Below are 25,495 nucleotides of genomic sequence, written 5' to 3'. Positions count from 1 at the left end.
AAGGAGAATGGTTAACGTTACAAATAATGTGACAAGAAGCACAAGGGTCCATAATTACTGTTCACAAAATGAGATTTTAAGAAATTGCCCATTTTGTAAAATCAGTAAACATAAAAATGAAGGACATACACTTTGATTTTAATACTTTTCAACTGCATTGGATGTGTAACGCTCCCTCTTTTTAAAAACTATCTGTTTTCACGCTATGACTGTGCCAGGTCAGTCATCATTCAACAACTTCCATCTCATCAATATAAATAGTAAAATACATCAAATGAAACTAGTTAGTGTGCTTATTCTCAAACACTGAATTCTCCCAACTTACCCCTGCTTTTCAGTTGTCATGTGCCATTAAAACTGACTTTAAAAATCGGTCACTGTAAGGTATGCTAAAGCAGCACAGGCAATAACTGTTTTTGATTTGCTCCAAGGTCTCCAACTAAAAAAGTGGCATAACTGAGACTTGTAACAGTGATTGTGACCTTTGATGCCAATCCAACATGTCATCACTTTCTGATGCCATATTTTTCCAAAACACTGCACATCAATGACAACTTATTTATATGGTACCACGAATTTGGAAAACTCCCCTGAGGAATTTCACCGAGGCATATTTGAAACCATATGAAAATAATGAGACAGCTGAACAAAAACTTGGTCAGAGAGGCTTTTTTTGAGGGCCTTAAATAACACAGTAGAAGCTGGAGTCGACCACCAGGTCCTTTAAGCCTGCCCCTGCCGTTCAATACGATCATGGCTGATCTCTTCCGGCCTCCTTTTCTGTACCAATTTCCCATTGCCCTCTATTTCTTGATCTATCAAATATTTGTCCAGCTCTACTTTAAATACTTCCTATGATCCAGCCTCCATCACCCTTTGGGGTAGAGAATTTAAGAGATTTCACCCTGTGCGAAAGAAGAGAGGTGCAGAGGTTGTGAAGTTTAGGGAGAATGGCATTTGCTACCAAATAAACCTGTTGGACTTTAACCTGGTGTTGTTAAAACTCTTACTGAGTTTAGGGAGGACATACCTTGATGTTGAGACACAGGCACCAATGCTTCAGTGAAGATAGGGAGGGAAGCACAAGAATGTCAATGTCAGAGGAGTAGTATATTTTTGGGGGTTTTGTGGGCGGGGGGGGGGGGGTGGTGGGTGGAGGAAGTTGGGGAGGAGCTGGTGAGAGTTTGTAGAATTAGTAGGCCAGGAGGCAAAGTAGCTTAGCAAGGAGCGATGTGAAAACAGGATTTTGTGCAGGACATGTTACAGGCCACAGTGTTTTGGGTGAGCTAAGTATAGATGGCAAATGGACATCCTAGCCACCCTTCATCTGGATAATTGAACCTGTAAATGGCAAGGCATGGATGAGCAGATGGGCTAAGGCAAGAAAAGGTAGACAGCTATAAAGATGGAAATAGATTGTTATTGTTGTGTCATTTGCTATCTCTACAAATATCAATAAATACAGAAAATTTTCACTGCACCATCAATTGTTTCGTGGACATCAAGTTGAGTGCATAAATTCTGTGATAACACTACAATATTTCCTTGTTTAAGTTTCCACAACTGACTTGATATACTTGTCTGATACAAAAGCAAAATTCTGCAGCTGATGGAAGCCTGGAATGATATTCCTGAACATTTCCAGCATATTTTGTTTTTATGAATCATACAATTGTCTCATCAACTAAGTAAGATTCAGTGAGAGTGGGGTGAAAGTACATAGAAAAATATATCAGCAAGCTTTCATGTAGTACTGTTGTGACAAGTCTCATTAATGTCAACTGAATACCATAGGTTGCAGCATTTGTATTACCTGATATTGTTATCTTCCTTGAACTTGGCCACTTGGCATACAAATGTGCAACCTATTTGACCAAAGCAGGAACTTGATAATGTCTGATAAATTGGGCCCTATTTTTTATTTCAACACACGAACCTTGTTTATAATCTTTTATGTTTTGCACTGATAAGTACATATTTGTATCTACAGGCGAAGCAAAGCAGAATGGACGACTCCATTCCTAACTTTGTCATTGCAAATGAAGAATTTAAATCATCAACTGAAATTGACATTGCTCCAGGTTTGTACTTGTGTTACATTTTAAAATGATGTCTTCATCCAGTTAATTCCGACGTGGTGTGCATTTCTGTTGGGAGAGTGGAAAGTTACAAAACAATGCTGGGTTCCAAAGTTGTCGAAGGTTATTTCCTGGTTATATATCAGGAAAAACAGTTCAAGCAGTAAAAGTTGATGCCAATCTATCATCCCACCTGAGATGGGATCTGTCATCTCCAAGCAGAATTTGATTTGATTTCTGATTTGATTTATTATTGTCACATGTATTAGTATACAGTGAAAAGTATTGTTTCTTACATGCTATACAGACAAAGCATACCATTCATAGAGAAGGAAAGGAGAGAGTGCAGAATGTAGTGTTACAGTCATAGCTAGGGTGTCGAGAAAGATCAACTTAGTGCAAGGTAGGCCTATTCAAAAGTCTGATGGCAGCAGGGAAGAAGCTGTTCTTGAGCCGGTAAGTATGTGACCTCAAACTTTTGTATCTTTTTCCCGACGGAAGAAGTGGAAGAGAGTATGTCCAGGGTGAGTGGGGTCCTTAATTATACTGGCTGCTTTTCCGAGGCAGCGGGAAGTGTAGACAGAGTCAATGGATGGGAGGCTGGTTTGCATGGTGGATTGGGCTACATTCACGATCTTCTGTAGTTTCTTACGGTCTTGGACAGAGCAGGAGCCAAACCAAGCTATGATACAACCAGAAAGAATGCTTTCTATGGTGCATCGGCATGGTAGCACAGTGGTTAGCACTGCTGCTTCACAGCTCTAGGGACTTGGGTTCGATTCCCGGCTTGGGTCACCGTCTGTGTGGAGTTTGCACATTCTCCTCGTGTCTGCGTGGGTTTCCTCTGGGTGCTCTGGTTTCCTCCCACAGTCCAAAGATGTGCGGGTTAGGTTGATTGGACATGCTAAAATTGCCCCTTAGTGTCCTGAGATGCGTAGGTTAGAGGGATTAGCAGGTAAAGATATAGGGGTAGGTCCTGGGTGGGATTGTGGTCGGTGCAGACTCGATGGGCCAAATGGCCTCTTTCTGCACTGTAGGGTTTCTATGATTCTATGATCTGTAAAAGTTGGTGAGAGTTGCAACTGACTTGCCAAATTTCCTTAGTCTTCTGAGAAAGTAGAGGTGTTGGTGGGCTTTCTTAACTATAGCGACAGCATGAGGGGACCAGAACAGGTTGTTGGTGATCTGGACACCTAAAAACCTGAAGCTCTCAACCATTTCTACTTTGTCCCCATTGATGTAGACAGGGGCATGTTCTCCACTGTGCTTCCTGAGGTCGATGACAATCTCCTTCGTTTTGTTGACATTGAGGGAGAGATTATTGTTGTCGCACCAGTTCACCAGAATTCCACAAGAACGGATTGCACACATTTGATCCAAGAATGGGCAAACTTCAAATTGCATCTTGTGCATTTCTGGTCAAGGGTAAAATGTTTCATGAGCTCTCACTCCACATGTGCCCAGTTTGTGAAGAATGTAGAAGTTGCAGTTAGCTTCATTTTCTTTGAGAAACCTATATAGAGGTCAAGATCCATTGTTAAGTGAAGAGTAGGTGAGAACATAGAACATAGAACAGTACAGCACAGAAGAGGCCCTTCGGCCCACGATGTTGTGCCGAGCTTTATCTGAAACCAAGATCAAGCTATCCCACTCCCTATCATCCTGGTGTGCTCCATGTGCCTATCCAATAACCGCTTAAATGTTCCTAAAGTGTCTGACTCCACTATCACTGCAGGCAGTCCATTCCACACCTCAACCACTCTCTGCATAAAGAACCTACCTCTGATATCCTTCCTATATCTCCCACCACAAACCCTATAGTTATGCCCCCTTGAAATAGCTCCATCCACCCGAGGAAATAGTCTTTGAACGTTCACTCTATCTATCCCCTTCATCATTTTATAAACCTCTATTAAGTCTCCCCTCAGCCTCCTCCACTCCAGAGAGAACAGCCCTAGCTCCCTCAACCTTTCCTCATAAGACCTACCCTCCAAACCAGGCAGCATCCTGGTAAATCTCCTCTGCACTCTTTCCAGCGCTTCCACATCCTTCTTATAGTGAGGTGACCAGAACTGCACACAATATTCCAAATGTGGTCTCACCAAGGTCCTGTACAGTTGCAGCATAACCCCATGGCTCTTAAACTCCAACCCCCTGTTAATAAAAGCTAACACACTATAGGCCTTCTTCACAGCTCTATCCACTTGAGTGGCAACCTTTAGAGATCTGTGGATATGGACCCCAAGATCTCTCTGTTCCTCCACAGTCTTCAGAACCTTACCTTTGACCCTGTAATCCACATTTAAATTAGTCCTACCAAAATGAATCACCTCACATTTATCAGGGTAAAGCTCCATTTGCCATTTTTCAGCCCAGCTTTGCATCCTATCTATGTCTCTTTGCAGCCTACAACAGCCCTCCACCTCATCCACTACTCCACCAATCTTGGTCTCATCAGCAAATTTACTGATCCACCCTTCAGCCCCCTCCTCGAAGTCATTAATAAAAATCACAAAGAGCAGAGGACCAAGCACTGATCCCTGTGGCACTCCGCTAGCAACCTGTCTCCAATCCGAAAATTTTCCATCCACCACCACCCTCTGTCTTCGATCAGACAGCCAGTTACCTATCCAATCGGCCAACTTTCCCTCTATCCCACACCTCCTCACTTTCATCATAAGCCGACCATGAGGGACCTTATCAAACGCCTTACTAAAATCCATGTATATGACATCAACTGCCCTACCTTCATCAACACACTTAGTTACCTCCTCAAAAAATTCAATCAAATTTGTGAGGCACGACTTGCCCTTCACGAGTCCATGCTGACTATCCCGGATTAATCCGCATCTTTCTAAATGGTCGTAAATCCCATCCCTAAGGACCTTTTCCATCAATTTACCAACCACCGAAGTAAGACGAACCGGTCTATAATTACCAGGGTCATTTCTATTCCCTTTCTTAAACAGTGGAACAGCATTCGCCATTCTCCAGTCCTCTGGCACTATTCCCGTGGACAGCGAGGACCCAAAGATCAAAGCCAAAGGCTCTGCAATCTCATCCCTTGCCTCCCAAAGAATCCTAGGATATATTTCATCAGGCCCAGGGGACTTATCGACCTTCAGTTTATTCAAAACTGCCAGGACATCCTCCCTCCGAACATCTATTTCTTCCAGCCTATTAGCCTGTAACACCTTCTCTTCCTCAAAAACATGGCCCCTCTCCTTGGTGAACACTGAAGAAAAGTATTCATTCATCACCTTGTCTATCTCTACTGAAGATGCAGTAATTTGTGATGTAGTGGTTAGGTGTTATCCAATTTGTTTTTTTTTAAGCCTGTGAATTGGAGGAAAGTCTGGGAGGAGGACAACCATTTTGAGTTTCTGATAAAAATTGACTTGAGCAAGAGGAACAGTGCATAGGCTGACACATTTATAATTTAGAAGAAGTAAGGAAAACACCAATTATAGTGACATTGACAAACAGATAAGTGTGCTGTTGATAAGAGAGATTAAAGATCATATAAACATGGGAATTAGGAGCAGGAGTAGGCCATTCAGCCCCTCGAGCTTGCTCCACCATTCAATAAAATCATGGCTGATCCAACAGTAACTTCAACCCCACATTCCCAGCTACCCTCAATAACCTTTCAGCCCTTGTTAATCGAGAATCTATTTAGCTCTGTCTTAAAAATATTCAAAGACTCTGCTTCCACCAATTTTTGAGGAAGAGAGTTCCAAAGACTCAGTACCCTCAGAAAAAGTTCTCCTCAAAGAACAAAGAACAGTACAGCACAGGAAACAGGCCCTTCGGCCCTCCAAGCCTGTGCCGCTCCTTGGTCCAACTAGACCAATCGTTTGTATCCCTCCATTCCCAGGCTGCTCATGTGATTATCCAGGTAAGTCTTAAACGATGTCAGCGTGCCTGCCTCCACCACCCTACTTGGCAGCGCATTCCAGGCCCCCACCACCCTCTGTGTAAAAAACATCCCTCTAATATCTGAGTTATACTTCGCCCCTCTCACCTTGAGCCCGTGACCCCTCGTGAACGTCACTTCTGATCTGGGAAAAATCTTCCCACCGTTCACCCTATCTATCCCCTTCATAATCTTGTACACCTCTATTAGATCTCCCCTCATTCTCCGTCTTTCCAGGGAGAACAACCCCAGTTTACCCAATCTCTCCTCATAGCTAAGACCCTCCATACCAGGCAACATCCTGGTAAACCTTCTCTGCACTCTTTCTAACGCCTCCACGTCCTTCTGGTAGTCCAGAACTGGATGCAGTACTCCAAATGTGGCCTAACCAGCGTTCTATACAGCTGCATCATCAGACTCCAGCTTTTATACTCTATACCCCGTCCTATAAAGGCAAGCATACCATATGCCTTCTTCACCGCCTTCTCCACCTGTGTTGCCACCTCCAAGGATTTGTGGACTTGCACACATAGGTCCCTCTGTGTTTCTATACTCCTGATGACTCTGCCATTTATTGTATAACTCCTCCCTACATTATTTCTTCCAAAATGCATCACTTCGCATTTATCCGGATTAAACTCCATCTGCCACCTCTCCGCCCAATTTTCCAGCCTATCTATATCCTGCTGTATTGCCTGACAATGCTCTTCGCTATCCGCAAGTCCAGCCATCTTCGTGTCATCCGCAAACTTGCTGATTACACCAGTTACACCTTCTTCCAAATCACTTATATATATCACAAATAGCAGAGGTCCCAGTACAGAGCCCTGCGGAACACCACTGGTCACAGACCTCCAGCCGGAAAAAGACCCTTCGACCACTACCCTCTGTCTCCTATGGCCAAGCCAGTTCTCCACCCATCTAGCCACTTCTCCTTGTATCCCATGAGCCTTAACCTTCTTAACCAACCTGCCATGTGGGACTTTGTCAAGTGCCTTACTGAAACCCATATAGACAACATCCACGTCCCTTCCTTCATCAACCGTTTTTGTCACTTCCTCAAAAAACTCCTCCAAATTTGTAAGGCACGACCTCCCTCTTACAAAACCATGCTGTCTGTCACTAATGCGATTGTTCCGTTCTAAATGCACATACATCCTGTCTCTAAGAATCCTCTCCAACAACTTCCCTACCACGGACGTCAAGCTCACCGACCTATAATTCCCTGGGTTATCCCTGCTACCCTTCTTAAACAACGCGACCACATTCGCTATCCTCCAATCTTCAGGGACCTCACCCGTGTCCAAAGAAGCGACAAAGATTTCCGTCAGAGGCCCAGCAATTTAATCTCTTGTCTCCCTGAGCAGTCGAGGATAGATGCCATCAGACCCTGGGGCTTTGTCAGTTTTAATGTTCCCTAAAAAACCTAACACTTCCTCTCTTGTAATGGAGATTTTCTCTAACGGGTCAACACCTCCCTCCGAGACACTCCCGGTTAACACGCCCCTCTCCTTCGTGAATACCAATGCAAAGTATTCATTTAGGATCTCCCCTATTCCCTTGGGTTCTAAGCATAATTCCCCTCCTTTGTCCCTTTGTCTCTGTGTCTTAAATGGATGAGCCCTCAGTTATAAATGGTAACTCCTAGTTCTAGATTTTCCCACAAGAGGAATCCTTTCTATATCTGCATTGTCAATCCCCCTCATGATCTTGTGTTTCAGTCAAGTCACCCTTCACCCTTTTAATTCCAGCAGATACAAGCCTGACCAGTCCAACATTCCTCATAAGACAACCCTTACATCCCAAGTATTAATCTAGTCTAGTAAAGCTGCTCTGATCTGCTTCCAAAACATTTACATCTTTCCTTAATTAAGGAGACCTATACGATACACAGTACTCCAGATGTGGCCTCAATAGTGCTCTGTATAACTGAAGCATAACATTTCTACTTTTGCATTCAATTCCCACGCAATAAACAGTAATGTTCTGTTAGCTTTCCTAATTACTTGCTGTACCTGCATTTTAACTTTTTGTGATTCATGCACTAGGACACCCAGATTCTTTTGCATCTCAGAGCTCTGCAATCTCTCACCATGAAGATAAAATACACATATCACATTTTCCCACATTATATTCCATTTGTCAGACCTTTGCCCACTCACTTTAACGTATCTTTTGTATCCTCCTCATGTCTACTTCCCGACTTACTTTCTTACCTATCCTATCGGCAAATTTATCAACCATGACTCTAGTCCCTTCATTCAAGTCATTTACATAAATTGTAAAATATTGAGGCAGCAGCCTGGATCCCTGTGCCAACCAGAAAATGACACACTTATACTTGCTCGCTGGTTCCTGTTAGCTAGCCAATCTTCTCTCCTTGCCAATATTTTAACCTCTATACCATGAGGTTTTATCTTCTGCAATAACCTTTGTTGTGAGAGTGACTGCCTTGACATAAAGACAACATTTGACCGAGTGTGGCATCAGGAGTCCTACAAAGCTAGTCAGTGGAAATCGGGTGGGGTGGGGTGGGGGGGGGGGGAGGGATTTCTCTACTGTTGGAGTCATATCTGGCACAAAGAAAGATGGTTGTGGTATTTGGAAGTCAATCATCTTAGGTCAAGAACATCACTGCAGGTGTTCCTCAAGGTCTTCAGTTGCTTCACCAATGCTCTTCCACCACAAGGTCAGAAGTGGAGATGTTTGCTGATGATTGCACAATGTTCAGCACCATTCATGACTCCTCAGATACTGAAGCAGTTCATGTACAAATACATCAAGACTTGGACAATATTCAGGCTTGGACTGACAAGTGGCAAGTAACATTCATGCTACACATGTGCCAGGCAATGACCATCTCCAAAAAGAGAGAATCTAACCATTGCCCTTTGACATTCAATGGCAATACTATCGCTGAATCCCCCACTATCAAATCTTGGTAGTTACAATTAACCAGAAACTGAACTAGACAAGCCATATAAATACTGTGGCTACAAGAGCAATTCAGAGGCTGGCAGTGAGTAACACACCTCCTGACTTCCCAAAGCCTGTCCACCATCTACAATGCACAAGTCAGGAGTGTGATGGAATACTCTTCTCTTGCATAGATGAGTAGAGCTCCTAAATACTCAAAAAGCTCATCACCATCCAGAACAAAACAGCCCACTTGATTAGTACTCCTTCCATTACTGACACAGAGTGGCAGCAGTGTGTACCATCTGCAAGATGCACTGCAGAAACTCACCATGATTTACTTTACAATTTGTACTCCCTATCTCTTCCCATCATGTTCTGTTGATCATTTGCCACATCAGGACCTTTCTCTCATGCCTTGTCTCTACTCTTTGATTTACTACATTTTCCCAAATTTGACCCCTTGCCCCATTATTTAGTGTGGGATCCTCTGTAAAAAAAATCCTTGGCCTTCAGCTCACTGAGCTTGAGCCAAAACCCCTCAAGCTTCAAACATTTGCTGCAAACATGTTTGCCCTGGATCAAGGCTATGGGCCAAGTGCTGGCAAGTGGGATTAGGTGGGCAGGTCGGTGCAGACTCGATGGGCCAAAGGGCCTCTTCTGCACCGTAAGATTCTGTGATTCTGGATCACATTGGTGTCCAGGCACTCCACATACTACATGCTTGATGTATCACCTGTCCTGCCATTATTAATGTGTTTTAATTAACAATTATTAAATTAATTATTTTCCTTTTTAATATATTTTATTAATCTTCCCACCTGCTTGTACACTATTTTAAACCTTAGGAGTGGAATAGACATTAACCACTTACAAGATACTCACCAAACAACGAGATAGCGTAAGAGCCAATTTCTATAAAGTCCGAATAAGTTTGAAAAGCAACGGAACACCGCCTTTCTCTCTTCCCCAACTCCTCACTTGTCTAATTCCCAACTCTTGCTCAAAGTCGCACTGAAAGGCTTATGTATATATGCTCTGAAACGAGCTAAATTCAACTGCTCTCCAGTGGAGAGTTGTATATCTCTGCTCAAGTCTGGTTGCAATTTTGAATTTAAATAGTAAATTTCATTGAGATGATAAATGTTAAATACAAATAAAATTAGATTTTTAGAAATTTATTGGGCAGAATTTTACGTGGCCCAGGCGGGCGCGCGCCTAACCTGGAAGTGTGTGAAATAGCCAATGTCCAGTTTCTCCCTCTATTTTTCAGTCATCCTTTGCTGGTTTCCAAAATTTTCCCAATCTTCTGGGCTACCACTAACCTTTGCAGCATTGAATGATTTTTCTTTCAATTTCTTACTATCCTTAACTTGGTTAGTTAACGACATATGGTCCATACTTCGAGCAAAGTATTTCTTTCTCTATGGAACATACCTTTGTTGAGAATTATGAAATATCTCCTTAAGTGTCTCCAACTGCTACCATCTTCCCTTTCCACCTATTTTCCCATTTCACTTTGGCCAGCATTGCTTTTATAATATTGTGATTGCCATGTTTGAGAGTGGTGGGGGTGAGGGAGACCATCGCAGTCCATTATCTCTTTCCATTGGAATGTCTGATTGCAGCATCTAACTGCCTCCTAAATGTTTTGATTGTTTGTTTCCACTGCCTCCCAGGATACCTATTCCAAGGACTCATCAGCCTTTTGTGTAAAATGCTGTCCGACATGAGTCCTGAAGTTGCTTTTCATTTGCATTCATTTGACTTATAGACTTCTGGTTATTCTGGGAGGTGATGGCCTAGTCATATTATCAGTAGACCATTAATCCAGAACCTCAGCCAAAGTTCTGGGGACCCAAGTTTGAATCCCTCCACGGCAGATGGTTCAATTTGAATTCAATAAAAAATATCTGGAATTAAGAATCTACTGATGACCATGAAACCTCTGTCGATTGTCGGAAAAACACATCTAGTTCACTAATGTCCTTTAGGGAAGGAAATCTGCCATGGTTTGGCCTATATATGACTCCTGAGCCACAGCAATGTTGTTGACTCTCAACTGGCCTCTGAACAATGGCAACTAGGGATGGGCAATAAATGCTGGTCAGCCAGCGACGCCCGTGTCCCACAAATGAATTTTTAAAAAGTAATTGCACACTCAATAACATACCTACTAATGTTAGAAAATCTAACTCATTTTGAATCTTAAATTTTCAATGTCTCAAAACAAATTTGATATCCAATTTTTAAAGTGTTAAATTTTGACTCCTGCACCAGACAATGGCATACAGCTGGTTTGTTACTTTAAGCGGGCTTTCAGATGTTCTGCTGCAACTTACCTGGCGGTTTCACTCAGTGCATTTTGCTTATCTTGCTGGTAATGCTTCTGATGTGGAGATGAAGTTTAACAACACCAGGTTAAAGTCCAACAGGTTTATTTGGTAGCATCTTCTTGGAGATCCTCTCCACTTGGAGCCGGCAGTTTGCGGTGCCGATGGTAATCATGATGTGGAGATGCCGGCGTTGGACTGGGGAAAACACAGTAAGAAGTTTAACTTCTTAACTTAAGTTTAACTTAAGAAGTTAAACTTCTTACTGTGTTTTCCCCAGTCCAACGCTGGCATCTCCACGTAATGCTTCTTAACAGCCTAACCAGAAACAATTGTTTGTAAACTACAGCTCCTACCCTCCACCGGATTTGTATTGTACAAAACAACTGTAAACTGCCGGTTAAGTTAAAACCTAAAATGCGCTTTATTATTGATGCTCAAATTGCCATTTACACACAATGATTTATCATTTGCAAGCAATTCCTGATTGTATTAACTTAGAGTAGGTTTAGAAGAAATGTTATTGATTGATTTACTGTTGGATTGAAAATCCCTTTTCTTTTCCCAGGTGAAAGAAGAAAGATTATACAGCCAAATTCACTGAAGAATCCTAAGCTTGAAGAATTAATGACGGTAAAAAGTTAACTTTCTCGAACTTTCTCGAACTGTCTCAATCCTGATCGTTCACAATATAGATTTAGAATGCTGGATCTAGATAGAAAGTTATCTATCTTGAGGGGAAAAGTGCATACTTCGATTGCTTATCTATTGATTTAACTTCCTTCTATATCCTGAACACTTTGTCACAGAGTGCCTACTTGCCTTTTTGAAATCGCAAAGTCTTGGCCAGAGCCCAAAGCTCACAGTGATATTTTTTGAGGTGGTAACAAGGAAGTTAGATAAAGGAGAACCAGTGTACATGATTTATTTAGATTTCCAGAAAGCCTTTGACAAGGTGCCGCATAGGAAACTATTAAATAAGTTAAGAGCCCATAGTGTTAATGATAAGATCCTGGCATGGATAGAGGATTGGCTGACTAGCAGAAGGCAGGGAGTGGGGATAAAGGAGTCTTTTTCAGGATGGCAGCTGATGACCAGTGCTGTGCCTCAAGGATCAGTGCTGGGACCACAACTTTTCACAATATACATTAACAATTTGGAAGAAGGAACTGAAGGCACTGCTGCTAAGTTTGCAGATGATACAAAGATATGTAGAGGGACAGGTAGTATTGAGGAAGCAGGGGGGCTGCAGAAGGACTTGGACAGGTTAGGAGAGTGGACAAAGAAGTGGCAGATGGAACACAATGTGTAAGGTTATGTTCTTTGGAAGGAGGAATGGAGGCATAGACTATTTTCTAAACGGGGAAATGCTTAGGAAATCAGAAGCACAAAAGGACTTGGGAGTCCTTGTTCAAGATTCTCTTAAGGTTAACGTGCAAGTTCAGTCAGCAGGCAAATGCAATGTTAGCATTCATGTCAAGAGGGCTAGAATACAAGAGCAGGTATGTACTTCTGAGGCTGCATAAGGCTCTGGGTCAGATCCCATTTGGAGTATTGTGAGCAGTTTTGGGCCCCATATCTAAGGAAGAATATATTGGCCTTGGAAAGGGTCCAGAGGAGGTTCACAAGAATGATCCCTGTAATGAAGTATTTGTCATATGAGGAATGGTTGAGGACTCTCATAGAAATCTTAGAAGCCCTACAGTGCAGAAAGAGGCCATTCGGCCCATCGAGTCTGCACCGACCACAATCCCACCCAGGCCCTACCCCTTTATCCCTACACATTTACCTGCTAATCCCTCTAACCTACGCATCTCGGGACACTAAGGGGCAATTTTAGCATGGCCAATCAACCTAACCTGCACATCTTTGGACTATGGGAGGAAACCGGAGCACCCGGAGGAAACCCACACAGACACGGGGAGAATGTGCAAACTCCACACAGACAGTGGCCCAAGCCGGGAATCGAACCCAGGTCCCTAGAGCTGTGAAGCAGCAGAGCTAACCACTGCTACCGTGCTGCCCCAACTCAGAGTACAGACTCTGGGTCTGTACTTGTTGGAGTTTAGAAGGATGCGGGGGGATCTTATTGAAACTTATAGGATACACTTATAGGATAGAGTGGACATGGAGAGGATGTTTCCACTAGTAGGAAAATCTAGAACCAGAGGGCACAGCCTCAGGCTAAAGGGATGATCCTTTAAAACAGAGATGAGGAGGAATTTCTTCAGCCAGAGAGTGGTGAATCTGTGGAACTCTTTGCTGCAGAAGAATGTGGAGGCCAGGTCATTGAGTGACTATAAGACAGAGATAGATCGGTTCTTGATTAATAAGGGGATCAGGGGTTATGGGGAAAAGGCAGGAGAATGGGGATAAGAAAAATATCAGCCATGATTGAATGGCGGAGCAGACTCGATGGGCCGAATGGCCTAATTCTGCTCCTATGTCTTATGGCCTTATGCTGATACCAGGTTCAGCCTAATGCAACCTTCAGATGCATTTAAAAATAAACTTTTTATTTACATTTTATAATTTAAAAAAATTGTTAAGTTGTTTATTTCCTTCTGGATCCCACGCTCAGTACCTCCCTCCCCACTCCACTCTCAACCATGATCCTAGGCATATAATTTCAAATCACACCCATGTCCCCACACCTATCCCTACACATTTCTATGGCCTAGGCCATTTACAGTCATCCTTGAGTCTTGCTTCCCTCTTTCTGTCCATGCCTGCCATCTCTCCCCCCTGACTGTCATCCACTGCCCATCCATTTTTGCACCTTGGGTGTGTTCCTTCTCCCCTGCAATGAGGCCTTCATTTAGTGTGCCTACAACTCTTTCCTTGGTCTGACGCATTGTTTTTACCTGTGTGAGGAGTCTGGGCAGAGTAGATAGGCAGAAACAGTTCCCATTGGAGGTAAGGTTGCGAACCAGAGGACACCAAGGTAAGTGTGTAAAAGAAAAACTCCAAAGCCAGCAGGAGGGAAAATCTTCCTACACAGCAGGTAGTTAGGATCTGGAATGCAGTCCTGAGAATCAAAAGAGAGTTGGAAAGTCATCTGAAGGAAAATTTCAGGGCCACAGGCAAAATATGGGGGGTGGCATTAGGTGAGTTGCTCTGGCAGAGATCTGGCATGGGTGTGGCTGGCTGAATGGCCTCCTGCTGTGTTGTAGCCATTCTGTGATTTCCTGGTTCTAATCTTAACATTCTTGTTCTTCTTATACCATCTAGTTAAGAATTAGTTATGTATTGGGGTAATGTGCAGCAACTGTCTGCCCCAAACTATAGGGAGATTGCTGAGATATTAAGAGGGGATACAGTAAAGAATGGCTATCTATCTGGTGTGAGAAATTGGAAATGTGAAAATACATTTTGAGTATTTTGCATGAACAGATAGCACAATCCTGCACAGTATCCACTCTGTGATAGTCAAAGGAGCTGGTTTACACACACAAGGCTTTTTTAATATAAATGTTAAATTGGCATTTTATAATGGAAAATGTTGACAACAGGAAATAAGGTTTACAGATGGGACTGCATTGCAAATGTCAGATTTTATTTAGTAAGCCACAGATATTGCACCGAAATGCGGAATTTGTTTATGAGCTGCTGACCCAGCTTTTCACTCCTTTTCTCAGTTTCTCATTGACTGGATCAATGCAACGTTAAAGCAGGATCATATTGTGGTCCAGTCACTGGAGGAAGACCTTTATGATGGATTAGTGTTGCATCACCTGCTAGGTAAACATTGTTTTTGGCTTCTGGTCCTGTATATGGTGTCTTATGTTTGTCTCCTTGCCACCAACGTTGGAGCACATTTGCTACAATCCCAGGATGGACTGGAATAGAGGGATTGCATGGGGCCAAAATGGAGTATGGTTTTTACAATGTTTTGGATTGGATCCTGAAGTAATGTGCTTTTAGGCAAATGGAGAAACCTGCATTGCTTGACTTATTGCCGGGAAATGGTGGGGCAAACAATAAACCTCGAAGTAGTTTAACAATTGGTAAGCAGTGATCAGAACATAGGTTCAACGTACGGATGAAGGAGCAAAGATAAAGGTGCTGCACTCTGTCTAATATCTCTGTTTATAAGTGTACATGAGTGAAGGATAACTGAGGATAGAATTGAACAGAGCAATGTTGATTAAAGTCACTGGTTTCATATTGCCTGCTCCAGAACCATACCTGAAATTAATAAGCACTTTCCAATCTCCAAGTTTATCTGACCTAACAGTAATTCAATTCTGATTCACTTCAGCTTCTGCCCACCTAACATTTAGGTTTGTAGCCATGAACATTTAAAAAGAACAAGCCAGTCTGATCTCCCCTTGACGTTCAATGGTATTACCATTGCTGAATCCCCCACTATCAACATCCTGGGGAATTACCATTGACCAGAAACTGAACTGGGCCAACCATATAAATATTGTGGTCACAAGAGCAGGCCAGAGGCTGGGAGTTCTGCAGAGAGCAGCTCACCTCTTGACTCTCCAAAACCTGTCCATCATCTGTAGGGCAGTTTTAAGGAATATACTCACTTGCATGGATGAATGCAGCTCCAACTACACTACTTCATTGTCACTGGATCAAAATGCTGCAACACACTGACTGCAGAGGTTAAAGAAGGTAGCTCACCACCACCATCTCAAGGGTAATGAAGGCCGGCAATAAATGCTGGCCTAGTTAGTGACACCCAAATCCCATGAATGAATTTTAAAAAGGCATTGATTTTAAAAATGCAGAGCAATTGCCTCTTGGATCCTTAGCTTGAAAGACCGAAACCTTAGCAACAGAATCATACACTGTGTTTTACAGAATTTAATACATCTGCCTTCATAAAATAAGATATTACTAACTTATCTTTGGGAAGGTCTTGTGGCATGATGAGTAACATCTCTGCCTCTGAGCCAGAAAATCCAGGTTCGAGTTCCACTCCAGAATTCATAATGTGACCAAACATGTTGAGGCAGCAAGAGCAGGAGAGTCGCCTGATGCTTGGTATTATGTGGTGCCCCTCAAGCTACAGCCTCTAGTGACCTGTTCCAGGAAAACTATGGAAACAGACGTTAAGTACGTGTTTTGTCTGCCTCCTGCATCTTTGGGGAAAAGAATCAGGGACTTATCTTAAAAGTACATTAGTATTTTACTGGTGCACAAACACAAGTTATTCATTTTGATGTTATTTGGACACCCACACAAACTGAAAGGCAATGTGCTAACTCCTTTCCAAGATCAGAAACAAATGCTGGCTGAAATGTCTACAACAGATGTAATGCCAACGAATGCTCTTCCTCATGATGATGATTGGAATTGTGAATGAATGATATCAACCTGTAATTTCAACTGCTAGCAAAACACATACTGGACTATTTGAAAATGATTTTTTAAAGACATGTTAAAATACTGAGCAAAAAGGGCTGCAACAATTCACCTCATGTCTGCTATTATATATTGACCACTTATCTGGAAGGCATGGATTGAGGGTGTCAAGGTCCATTTTATAAAGCAATTTTTGAAAGAAATCGAACACCACGTTTTCAACTTTATAAGACTATCTCTTCAGCAGAAACCAAAAGTCTACTAGGACAACAATTACCTCGAAAGGGGGGGGGGGGGGGGTCATCAAAATGAATAGTGACTCCTTCAGAAGCTACTGACTGGGACATTATAAGTCATAGTACAAAAGTTAGATTCAGACATCAGATAAACAAACTCTTCTGAAAACATTGTGGGGAGAGAAGGTCATGTGATGTGTAATCATTTTGAAATGTCTTTAATGTAGCTACTAAATGCAGAGGTGGTGGTGGCCTGGGGATACTGCCATTGAAGCAGTGAAGAGTTTCCTTCTCTCTCGGTCTTCTCTCCATCCACCCGCTATCCTATCTCATTAAACCCCTATCTCTATTGTCCACAAATCCTGCACAAATGTAGTGGATTTCCATTGAGAAGAACTTCAGGCGAAAATGAATTGATTTCTGGAAAAGGGGGATTACAGATGATAAAAATGAGATTCCCTCCAAGTGCATGGATCTCAACTGGGCCCCTGGAATTTAAAGAAATCTGAAAAAATTGCAGCCACACTGTCTAGAAAAGAACTCAAACTATGTGCGAGGCACGTTTTTTACACAGAGGGTGGTGAATGTCTGAAACGTGCTGCCCAGGGAGGAGGTGGGAGCAGGTACGATAGCGGCATTTAAGGGGCATCTAGATGAATAAATGAATCGGATGGGAACGGAAGGATATGGACTCTAAGTGCATACGGTTTTAGTTTAGGCAGACATCATGATTGGCGCAGGCTTGGAGGGCTGAAGGGCCTATTCCTGTGCTGTACTGTTCTCTGTTCTTTCTTTATGAACTCTCTTTAGTCTTTAGCATTGAACTTTTAATTTGGCTAAGAACATAACAATTCCAGAAAACTTGTAAATGTACGCGAATGTGGGTTGCGAAAGTTGGAGAAGTGCGGGGTTTACCTTTTTAAATATTTTGCTATGTTTACCTGGGTCAGTTTTTGACTCAATGAAAACTGACCCCTTTTGTTTAAAAGGCCATGAGAGCTATCAGACCTGTTTCTTTGCCATCAGTACATCAATGGTTAAACACAAATATTGTGAAAATTCCTTCCTCCTCTTAAATTCACAAACCGACCTGGAATGGTAAATTTGGGAGGGTTAGTTTTTACTCCTTCCTTCGTGGGGGTAACAATGTATATGCTCAGTGAAGACTTCTGACTGTTTCAATCAAAGCTTTTATTGTTTCCTCTTTTTTTTCTATTAGCACATTTAGGAAATATCAAGCTCAATGTGGAGGAAATTGCATTGTCTACCAAGGCACAGAAACAGAAATTGACTGTTATATTGGAATCAGTAAACCAGCTTCTACAAATTACAGGGGATGACAATCTGAACTGGAATACCGAATGTAAGTACCCTATAGAATGCAGATGAACATTAATTACAGATTGGACATCCTCTATATAATTGGTAATTTTAACATAATATAGAATGTGGAATGTCAGTCAGCCAATGGAGGGAAAAAAAACTGTATCTTGTTCGATTAACTTGGCTCAGTGCAGGGGAAACATTGACAGGCATGTCGTGAAGGGTGGGTTGGGTCGCGTGAAGGGACTATTAAAGAATGGAAGTCGGATGGCTGATGAGTGGAGGATTGGTGATGATCGGCGGCTATTTGGGAGAGTTGATGATGGGCTGGGCCAGTAGGAGGTTGCATGGTATTAGCTGGAGGCAGTTGACCAGCGATCATGGGCTAAGTTGACAGAGTGAGTAGGGGAAAAAATGACTGCGGATAGCTGATGTGATCGCGCCAGTTGGCGATCCATTTGGTGAACATTGACGTGCTGTGGGGGTGGAGGTTGAGTCTGGCAGCAGTGGTTTATGAGTTTCGAATAGATCTGTGCAATCATTGAATTCAGTGTTTTGTGAATGAGTACACCATGTGTATTTCAGCATCTCGTTCTATATCTGTCTCTTCCTTTGACAAAATCATCTTCACTTGTATTTCTTATAATATAGGAAAATGTTATAACTGGTCACTCAGGGCTAAGATTGATCATTGCTTGTTATTTTTGTCTAAGAAGGTGGAACTCACACCACAATTGGACATGTAAATTAGGTCAGTTCAGATGCACTGTTGCTAAGAGACACTTCATGTCATCTTGCAGCATACGGGTGTTTTATTCCATTTACTCAGTTGCACAATTTAAGTGCAGATGGTCAGGCTGAGATGTCATCATTCTTTAGTGGCAATGTCAATTGCTTCTGGGTGATTAAGGATTTTAAGTCATTGATAACCCAGGAATGGCCCCTGTACCAGGTGAGAAGGGGTGAACTTTCTCCCCTCTATTCAATCTCCTCAGTTGGTCACAACAAAGGTTTAAAATTCCTTTTCTAAATCCAAATGTGTTTAACTGTTCAAGCCATTCAAACAAGGCTTTCTTGAGTTAAAGAGGGAATAAATTTATTAACCACTAAACTTGAGAGAAAAAGGTAATAAAAATGCAGCATCATACACACACACGGGAATCAGAAATAAGGGAAGATGGAGTCTCATTAAAAAATTAGAAAGGTGTATGATTAAAAGTCTTTCAGTTGTCCATGAGGTATAGATTTCTAAATGTTGCAGCCAATTTCTGGTTTTGTGGATGTGGTCAGATGTGGAAGCTACTGGAATTATTATGAGATCCTGATTTGCTGGTGGATTTCAAGTGAAGTTGACTTCTGAACCGGGTATTACACTTATTCCAAAGAACCTAGCTTTCAATCTGTTTCCACTTCTGAAAACTTCCTTGTGATCATTCACAGTGGCTGCAGCCAGGCCTGGAAAACTTCACCCATTGTGTATTTCCAAGGTGTTTTGGGTAGGTGTGCATGTGGCAACCATCGTTTCAATATTCAGCACTTTGCATCTTAATGTCCCTTCTGAGGTCAGGGAACACTTTTGTGAGGACCACAGGAAAATTGTATTTTCTTCCCACTTACTGGTTTTGTGTGCTGGTGTAAGTTTGAAATTTACCAGGAGTCATCTTGAGTGAGGTCAAAGGACATGGATTTTTATTTTGGTATGTGGATATTTCAGTTAACGGCCATCTCACAAACTTTAATTTGACACAATAGCCAGTGTAATGGTCCTGTTGGGCACAGAACTATGGTTGGTGACCCAGCAGCTGATGCCACACCAATACAGAGCAGAATGCATAAAGCTGCTGGTGAAAGGCTCCCTGGAGGTTACATTGAGGTACAAGGATAAAGTAATCTGAAATACTCTGTTCATGGTCCACAACCAGGACTGTTCACTACATAAGCTGCTATATCAAGCTTAACCTTCTATGTCAACCAACAAGACCTGGCTCCAAGTATAAAAGTGAGTTTCTGAAGTTCCTTACAGAACTGGGATGACTGAAAAATGGATACAAGATCACAGAGGGAGGATGCTAAACCTGTGTGCCTGTTCATGCCAAAAAAAAGTTCCCCATCCATTCATGAAACAGTGCAGCAATAGCTGGATGAGATGTCAAAGTGGCAATCATCTCCCCAGTCACACCAATGACTGCATGGTGCTCCAGGTTGGTTCCAGTCCCATAACCAAATGGGTCCCTCCAAATTTGTGTCAACCTCATTCAGCTTAGCTGTTGCCAGAGAGGTTCACCCCATATCCTCAGTGGATGAAAGCCTGGCCAAACTCTTGAAGGGTGTTGTATTTTTAAAACTGGATGTAAACAGTGGATTCTGGCAACTTCCTCTTAATGAGGAGCCCTGACACCTGACAACATTCATTGTTCCCTTCAGCAGATTCTGTTGGATCATGTCCGCACCAGAAATATTCTAATATATGATGTCGGCCATCTTGTAGGGCCTTCATTTTTCACATGAATGATGTCTTGGTTCATTGTGCAACAGTGAAGAATACAAGCTAGGAACTGTCTCAACGTTTAAGTCTATACACATCTCTTCTCAACACCACAATGAACCCGGATCTGAATCATCTGCCTTCTTATATCACTGTGTGGGCAGTATTGTACTCAGTCCCACATTGATCCTCAAGATGCCAGATCCCTTATACTACACATCAACACAATGTGTCAGCAAAAGTTGATTCCAAGTATTGATGAGAAAATTGTGACCACAGGAACTTGATGTGTTTAGCAAAAGTGAGCCTTGTGCAAGACGCTCAGACAGGCAAAGAGATCTGGGCTGCATGTCCACCGATCACTGAAAGTAGCAACGCAGGTGGATAAGGTAGTCAAGAAGGCATAAGGCATGCTTGGCTTCATTGGTCGGGTCATTGAGTATAAAAATTCACAGGTCATGCTGCAGCTGTCCAGAACCTTAGTTAGACCTCATTTAGAATATTATGTGCAATTCTGGTCACCACACTACCAGAAGGATGTGGATGCTTTGGAGAGGGTACAGAAGAGGTTTACCAGGATGTTGCCTGGTCTGGAGGGTATTAGCTATGAGGAGAGGTTGGATAAACTCGGTTTGTTCTCACTGGAACAACGGAGGTTGAGGAGTGACCCGGTAGAGGTTTACAAGATTATGAGTGTGTGGTGAACCATCGTTGGTTCCCACTGGATAGTACTGAGCCAGGGTCTGGCCAGTACTACAAGTATGTACATATGTTGCTGTTGGGTTAGGGATGGGTTGTGCTACTTGTTGCTGTTGGGGTTAGGGTGGGGTTGTTACACCTTTGTATTGTAGTGTTGTGGTACATCCCAGTCGGGCTCCGCCTCCTGGGAGAGGTATAAAGGTCCCTGCTCTGGCTGGGACCCCTCAGTCTGGGATCGTGTATATAATTGTTAGCTGCTTTGTTACAGCAAATAAAAGCCTTTATTTCCTGAGCATCAAGCCTCATGTATGATAACGCGCATCAGAGTGGCATGGACAAAGTGGATAGTCAGATGCTCTTTCCTAGGGTAGAAAAGTCAAGTACTCGGGGACATAGGTTTAAGGTGCATGGGGAAAAGTTTAGCGGAGATGTACGAGGCACGTTTTTTACACAGAGGGTGGTGAATGTCTGGAATGCGCAGCCCGGCGAGGTGATGGGAGCAGGTACAATAGCGGCATTTGAGGGCCAGCTAGACAAATACATGAATCGGATGGGAATGGAAGGAAACGTACTCCGTAAGTGCATATGGTTTTAGTTTAGGCAGGAATCATGATTGGCGCAGGCTTGGAGGGCCGAAGGGCCTGTTCCTGTTCTATACTGTTCTTTGTTCTTCTTTGTCCTTTGTTCAATATATTTCAGTTAGATAAATATTTAGAGCATTATACAAATTTGTTTTCACATTCCTCTCATAAGAATGGAATGCATGTCTGAATAATAAATGGGTTAGCATTCTGATAGGTTTAGTAAGACTACTAGTTTGGAAACTGGGATTCAAGGCTGGGAAGTTGATCATTGTGGAAGAACAAGTCAATCAGAGGTCAGTAATTAGACTGGAATATTGACTTTCCTATGTTAGATTGACAAAAGTATGGTAGAAACGTTTACACTTTGTTTTTATGTGCATGCATATTATGTATGTGTTTATGTAAAATACTTCTAAGTAAATAGTATTCGGGTGACATTTGACAATCGGGTTTTGAAGGGGAGTTACTCTTTATGCCAAGATGTCACCCTTTGATTACTGACTGACTTTTTATTCAGAACCAAAATCCCAACCAGTGTTTTGTAATGTATCTCTCGCAGAGTAATGGGATAGAATTCTGCAGATGTTGCATTTCTGGGTGGGATTTTCTCTTCCCCCCCCCCCCCCCCCGCCCCCCCTCGTGTTTCTCAGCAGTGGGAGGCAGCCCACCATCACCTGGACCTGCTGCTGTCAATGGCATTTCCCATCCCCTTTCTTATGTTCTTTCGCTGCGAAACCCACAGCAGGACTGGAAGATCCTGCCAGCAGGAAAGGCCGGAAAATTCTCCCCAGTCATGATTATGTGAAGTGGAAAACAAGTACTTTTCTGCAGGAGGAGAAGCTGATGACCAATAATCACATTCTAATAGGGCACATTGACCTGCTAATGGCATTTCCTTGTGTTCCAAAAATAGCAATAAAGAATAGGAACAGCACTAATCCCCAAGCAGTCAGTATCCACCAATGGGCAAGTCATGGATGGAGCTTAGGGGCACATGTTAAGGGAAAATTGAATGGAAGTATTTGTTCATGGCTCATACAGCCACAACTCTTCAGAGGCGGAGAATACTGATTTGGAAATCATATTTGCATGTGTGTATGTACTGTATCTCGAGTCAAAGCGATTGTCTTATCCATTTTCAGCTCTTGTTTCCTTTGACTTTCAGTAATCCACAAAAAGGACTTGATCTCCACTTTACATCTCTTGGTTGCTATTGTGAAACATTTCCAACCTGAAATTCCCCTTCCAAAAAATGTCTGCGTGGAAACTTTAACCCTTGAGGTAATTATGAAAACCAAAGGAGGGAGAGGATTACTTACTCTGATTTGATTTCAAGTTAATTCCGAGCATGATTATTTTGCAGTGTTGGTGCAGCCAGGAATCTGTTCACCCAGATTGAGATCTTTAGTAAAATCAATGCATCTCAAACATAATGAATGATGAATACTTCTTCAGTTTCAGTCCTGACACATCTGACTTCTTGTGTGTATTTTTATATTGTATGTCATAGAGTCATAGAGGTTTACAGCATGGAAACAGGCCCTTCGGTCCAACTTGTCCATGCCGCCCTTTTTTTTTAAAACCCCTAAGCTAATCCCAATTGCCTGCATTTGGCCCATATCCCTCTATACCCATCATACCCATGTAACTGTCTAAATACTTTTTAAAAGACAAAATTGTACCCACCTCTACTACTACCTCTGGCAGCTTGTTCCAGACACTTATCACCCTAGTGTGAAAAAATTGCTCCTTTGGACACTTTTGTATTTCTCCCCTCTCACCTTAAATCTATGCCCTCTAGTTTTAGTCTTCCCTACCTTTGGGAAAAGATATTGACTATCTAGCTGATCTGTGCCCCTCATTGTTTTATAGACCTCTATAAGATCACCCCTCAGCCTCCGATGCTCCAGAGAAAAAAGTCCCAGTCTGTCCAGCCTCTCCTTATAACTCAAACCATCAAATCCTGGTAGCATCCTAGTAAATCTTTTCTGCACTCTTTCTAGTTTAATAATATCCTTTCTATAATAGGGTGACCAGAACTATACACAGTATTCCAAGTGTGGCCTTACCAATGTCTTACACAACTTCAACAAGACATCCCAACTCCTGTATTCAATGCTCTGACCAATGAAACCAAGCATGCTGAATGCCTTCTTCACCACTCTGTCCACCTGTGACTCCACTTTCAAGGAGCTATGAACATGTACCCCTCAATCTCTTTGTTCTGTAACTCTCTCCAACGCCCTACCATGAACTGAGTAAGTCCTGCCCTGGTTCAATCTACCAAAATACACCACCTCGCAGTTGTCTAAATTAAACTCCATCTGCCATTCGTCAGCCCACTGGTCCAATTGATCAAGATCCCGTTGTAATCGGAGATAATTTTCTTCACTGTCCAATATGCCACTAATCTTGGTGTCATCTGGAAACTTACTAACCAATACCTCCTATATTCTCATCCAAATCATTAATATGTGAAGGTGTCAAATCCTTTTCTTTCTCTACAATCACTGGTTTCTTAATTTAAAAAGTTGTCCAGGTACCATGCTGCTGGGACTCTGACCCAGTCAGCCCAGAGCACCCATTGAAGAAAAGTGCAGGAGGAACATGTTTTTTATCCCTCCAGTTCCTTGTTTCTTCCTCTTCAAGAGGAGAGCAGCAACCCAGCCATCAGTGATTCGTTTTGAAAATAATCGGCCTGCGGGCTTAATTCCTGTGGATTCCTGTGCAGTCGCCTTGTATGTCTGTGACAAGGGAATTATTTTTCAGCCAGGCTACTCCATGTTTTTAAGATGTATTTAAGAACATGCAAAACATACAACACGAAATGACTGGGCAGTAAAACACATGCCTTCCACATGAGCATGTGCAATTTTATTACCGTGAACTCTCTCCAGCCCGGTCATCTATTGATGAAAGGTTTGCAAACTTTCTCCATTTTTCCAAAGACCAGAAAAAAAAGCAGCAGAATCCCTTGACCTTTCTTGGTGTGAAATTTACCAAAGGTTCGACAGCCATCAGGTTCCGCACATCAAAGGAGAGGGGGCTTTCCAATTGAGCATTTATCTAGACACTTAATGGTATAGGGGAAAGAAAATCCCAAATGATGGCCGCGATTCTCCCAAAAGTGCTGAATTGGCGGGAAAACTGTTCTAGATCCCAACTGTTTTCTCAGTTCAGCTTCTCACTCTAATCTCTCACTCTGTGCACTGCAGAGGTCCCAATCATGAATCTCATTAAAACCCAGGGGAGCGGGTCCTATTCGCACTGGAGTCTGACAGTTCTGGAACTCTGCGCATGCGCAGTGGCCCCGATCTGGCAGCCTCCCCGTTTGCTGGCCAGCCCGGGGCCCCCACAGTGCTGCCCCTCCAGCACCCCCCCTCATGGCGCGATCGCGGCCCCCACAGCAATTCCCGGGCCAGCCCTGACCCCAGCCCCCCCACCACGCCCTGGAGCACCCTGATGTATAGCCCACCTCCCCCAGCAGTGGCGATCCCTCCCACCCCGTCACCCAGCAGACCCCTCTCCCCACCGGCAGACCAACCCGCCCCAATCGCTGTCCTTCCTCCATCCCACACCGATCCTGTCTGCCGAGTGGCAGCG

At 42.9% G+C, this 25,495-nt stretch overlaps 1 protein-coding gene across 1 annotated transcript in view; it reads left to right on the top strand.

The window, feature by feature from the left end:
* The window catches only part of parvg (parvin, gamma), a 52,054-nt gene that overhangs the window by 945 nt on the left and 25,614 nt on the right, over positions 1–25,495 (top strand). Inside the window, exons 2-6 of the mRNA XM_078221190.1 lie at positions 1,991–2,081; positions 11,812–11,876; positions 14,882–14,984; positions 18,021–18,164; positions 23,058–23,173. Of these exons, the coding sequence (XP_078077316.1) occupies positions 2,006–2,081; positions 11,812–11,876; positions 14,882–14,984; positions 18,021–18,164; positions 23,058–23,173 (504 nt within the window). The 5' untranslated portion in view covers positions 1,991–2,005. The remainder of the gene's footprint in view (positions 1–1,990; positions 2,082–11,811; positions 11,877–14,881; positions 14,985–18,020; positions 18,165–23,057; positions 23,174–25,495) is intronic.

Source organism: Mustelus asterias, chromosome 9 (assembly GCF_964213995.1).
Source record: "Mustelus asterias chromosome 9, sMusAst1.hap1.1, whole genome shotgun sequence".
NCBI classification, from domain to species: domain Eukaryota; kingdom Metazoa; phylum Chordata; class Chondrichthyes; order Carcharhiniformes; family Triakidae; genus Mustelus; species Mustelus asterias.
The sequence above is the reverse complement of the archived record's forward strand: the minus strand, read 5'-3'. Positions and strand labels throughout refer to the sequence as shown.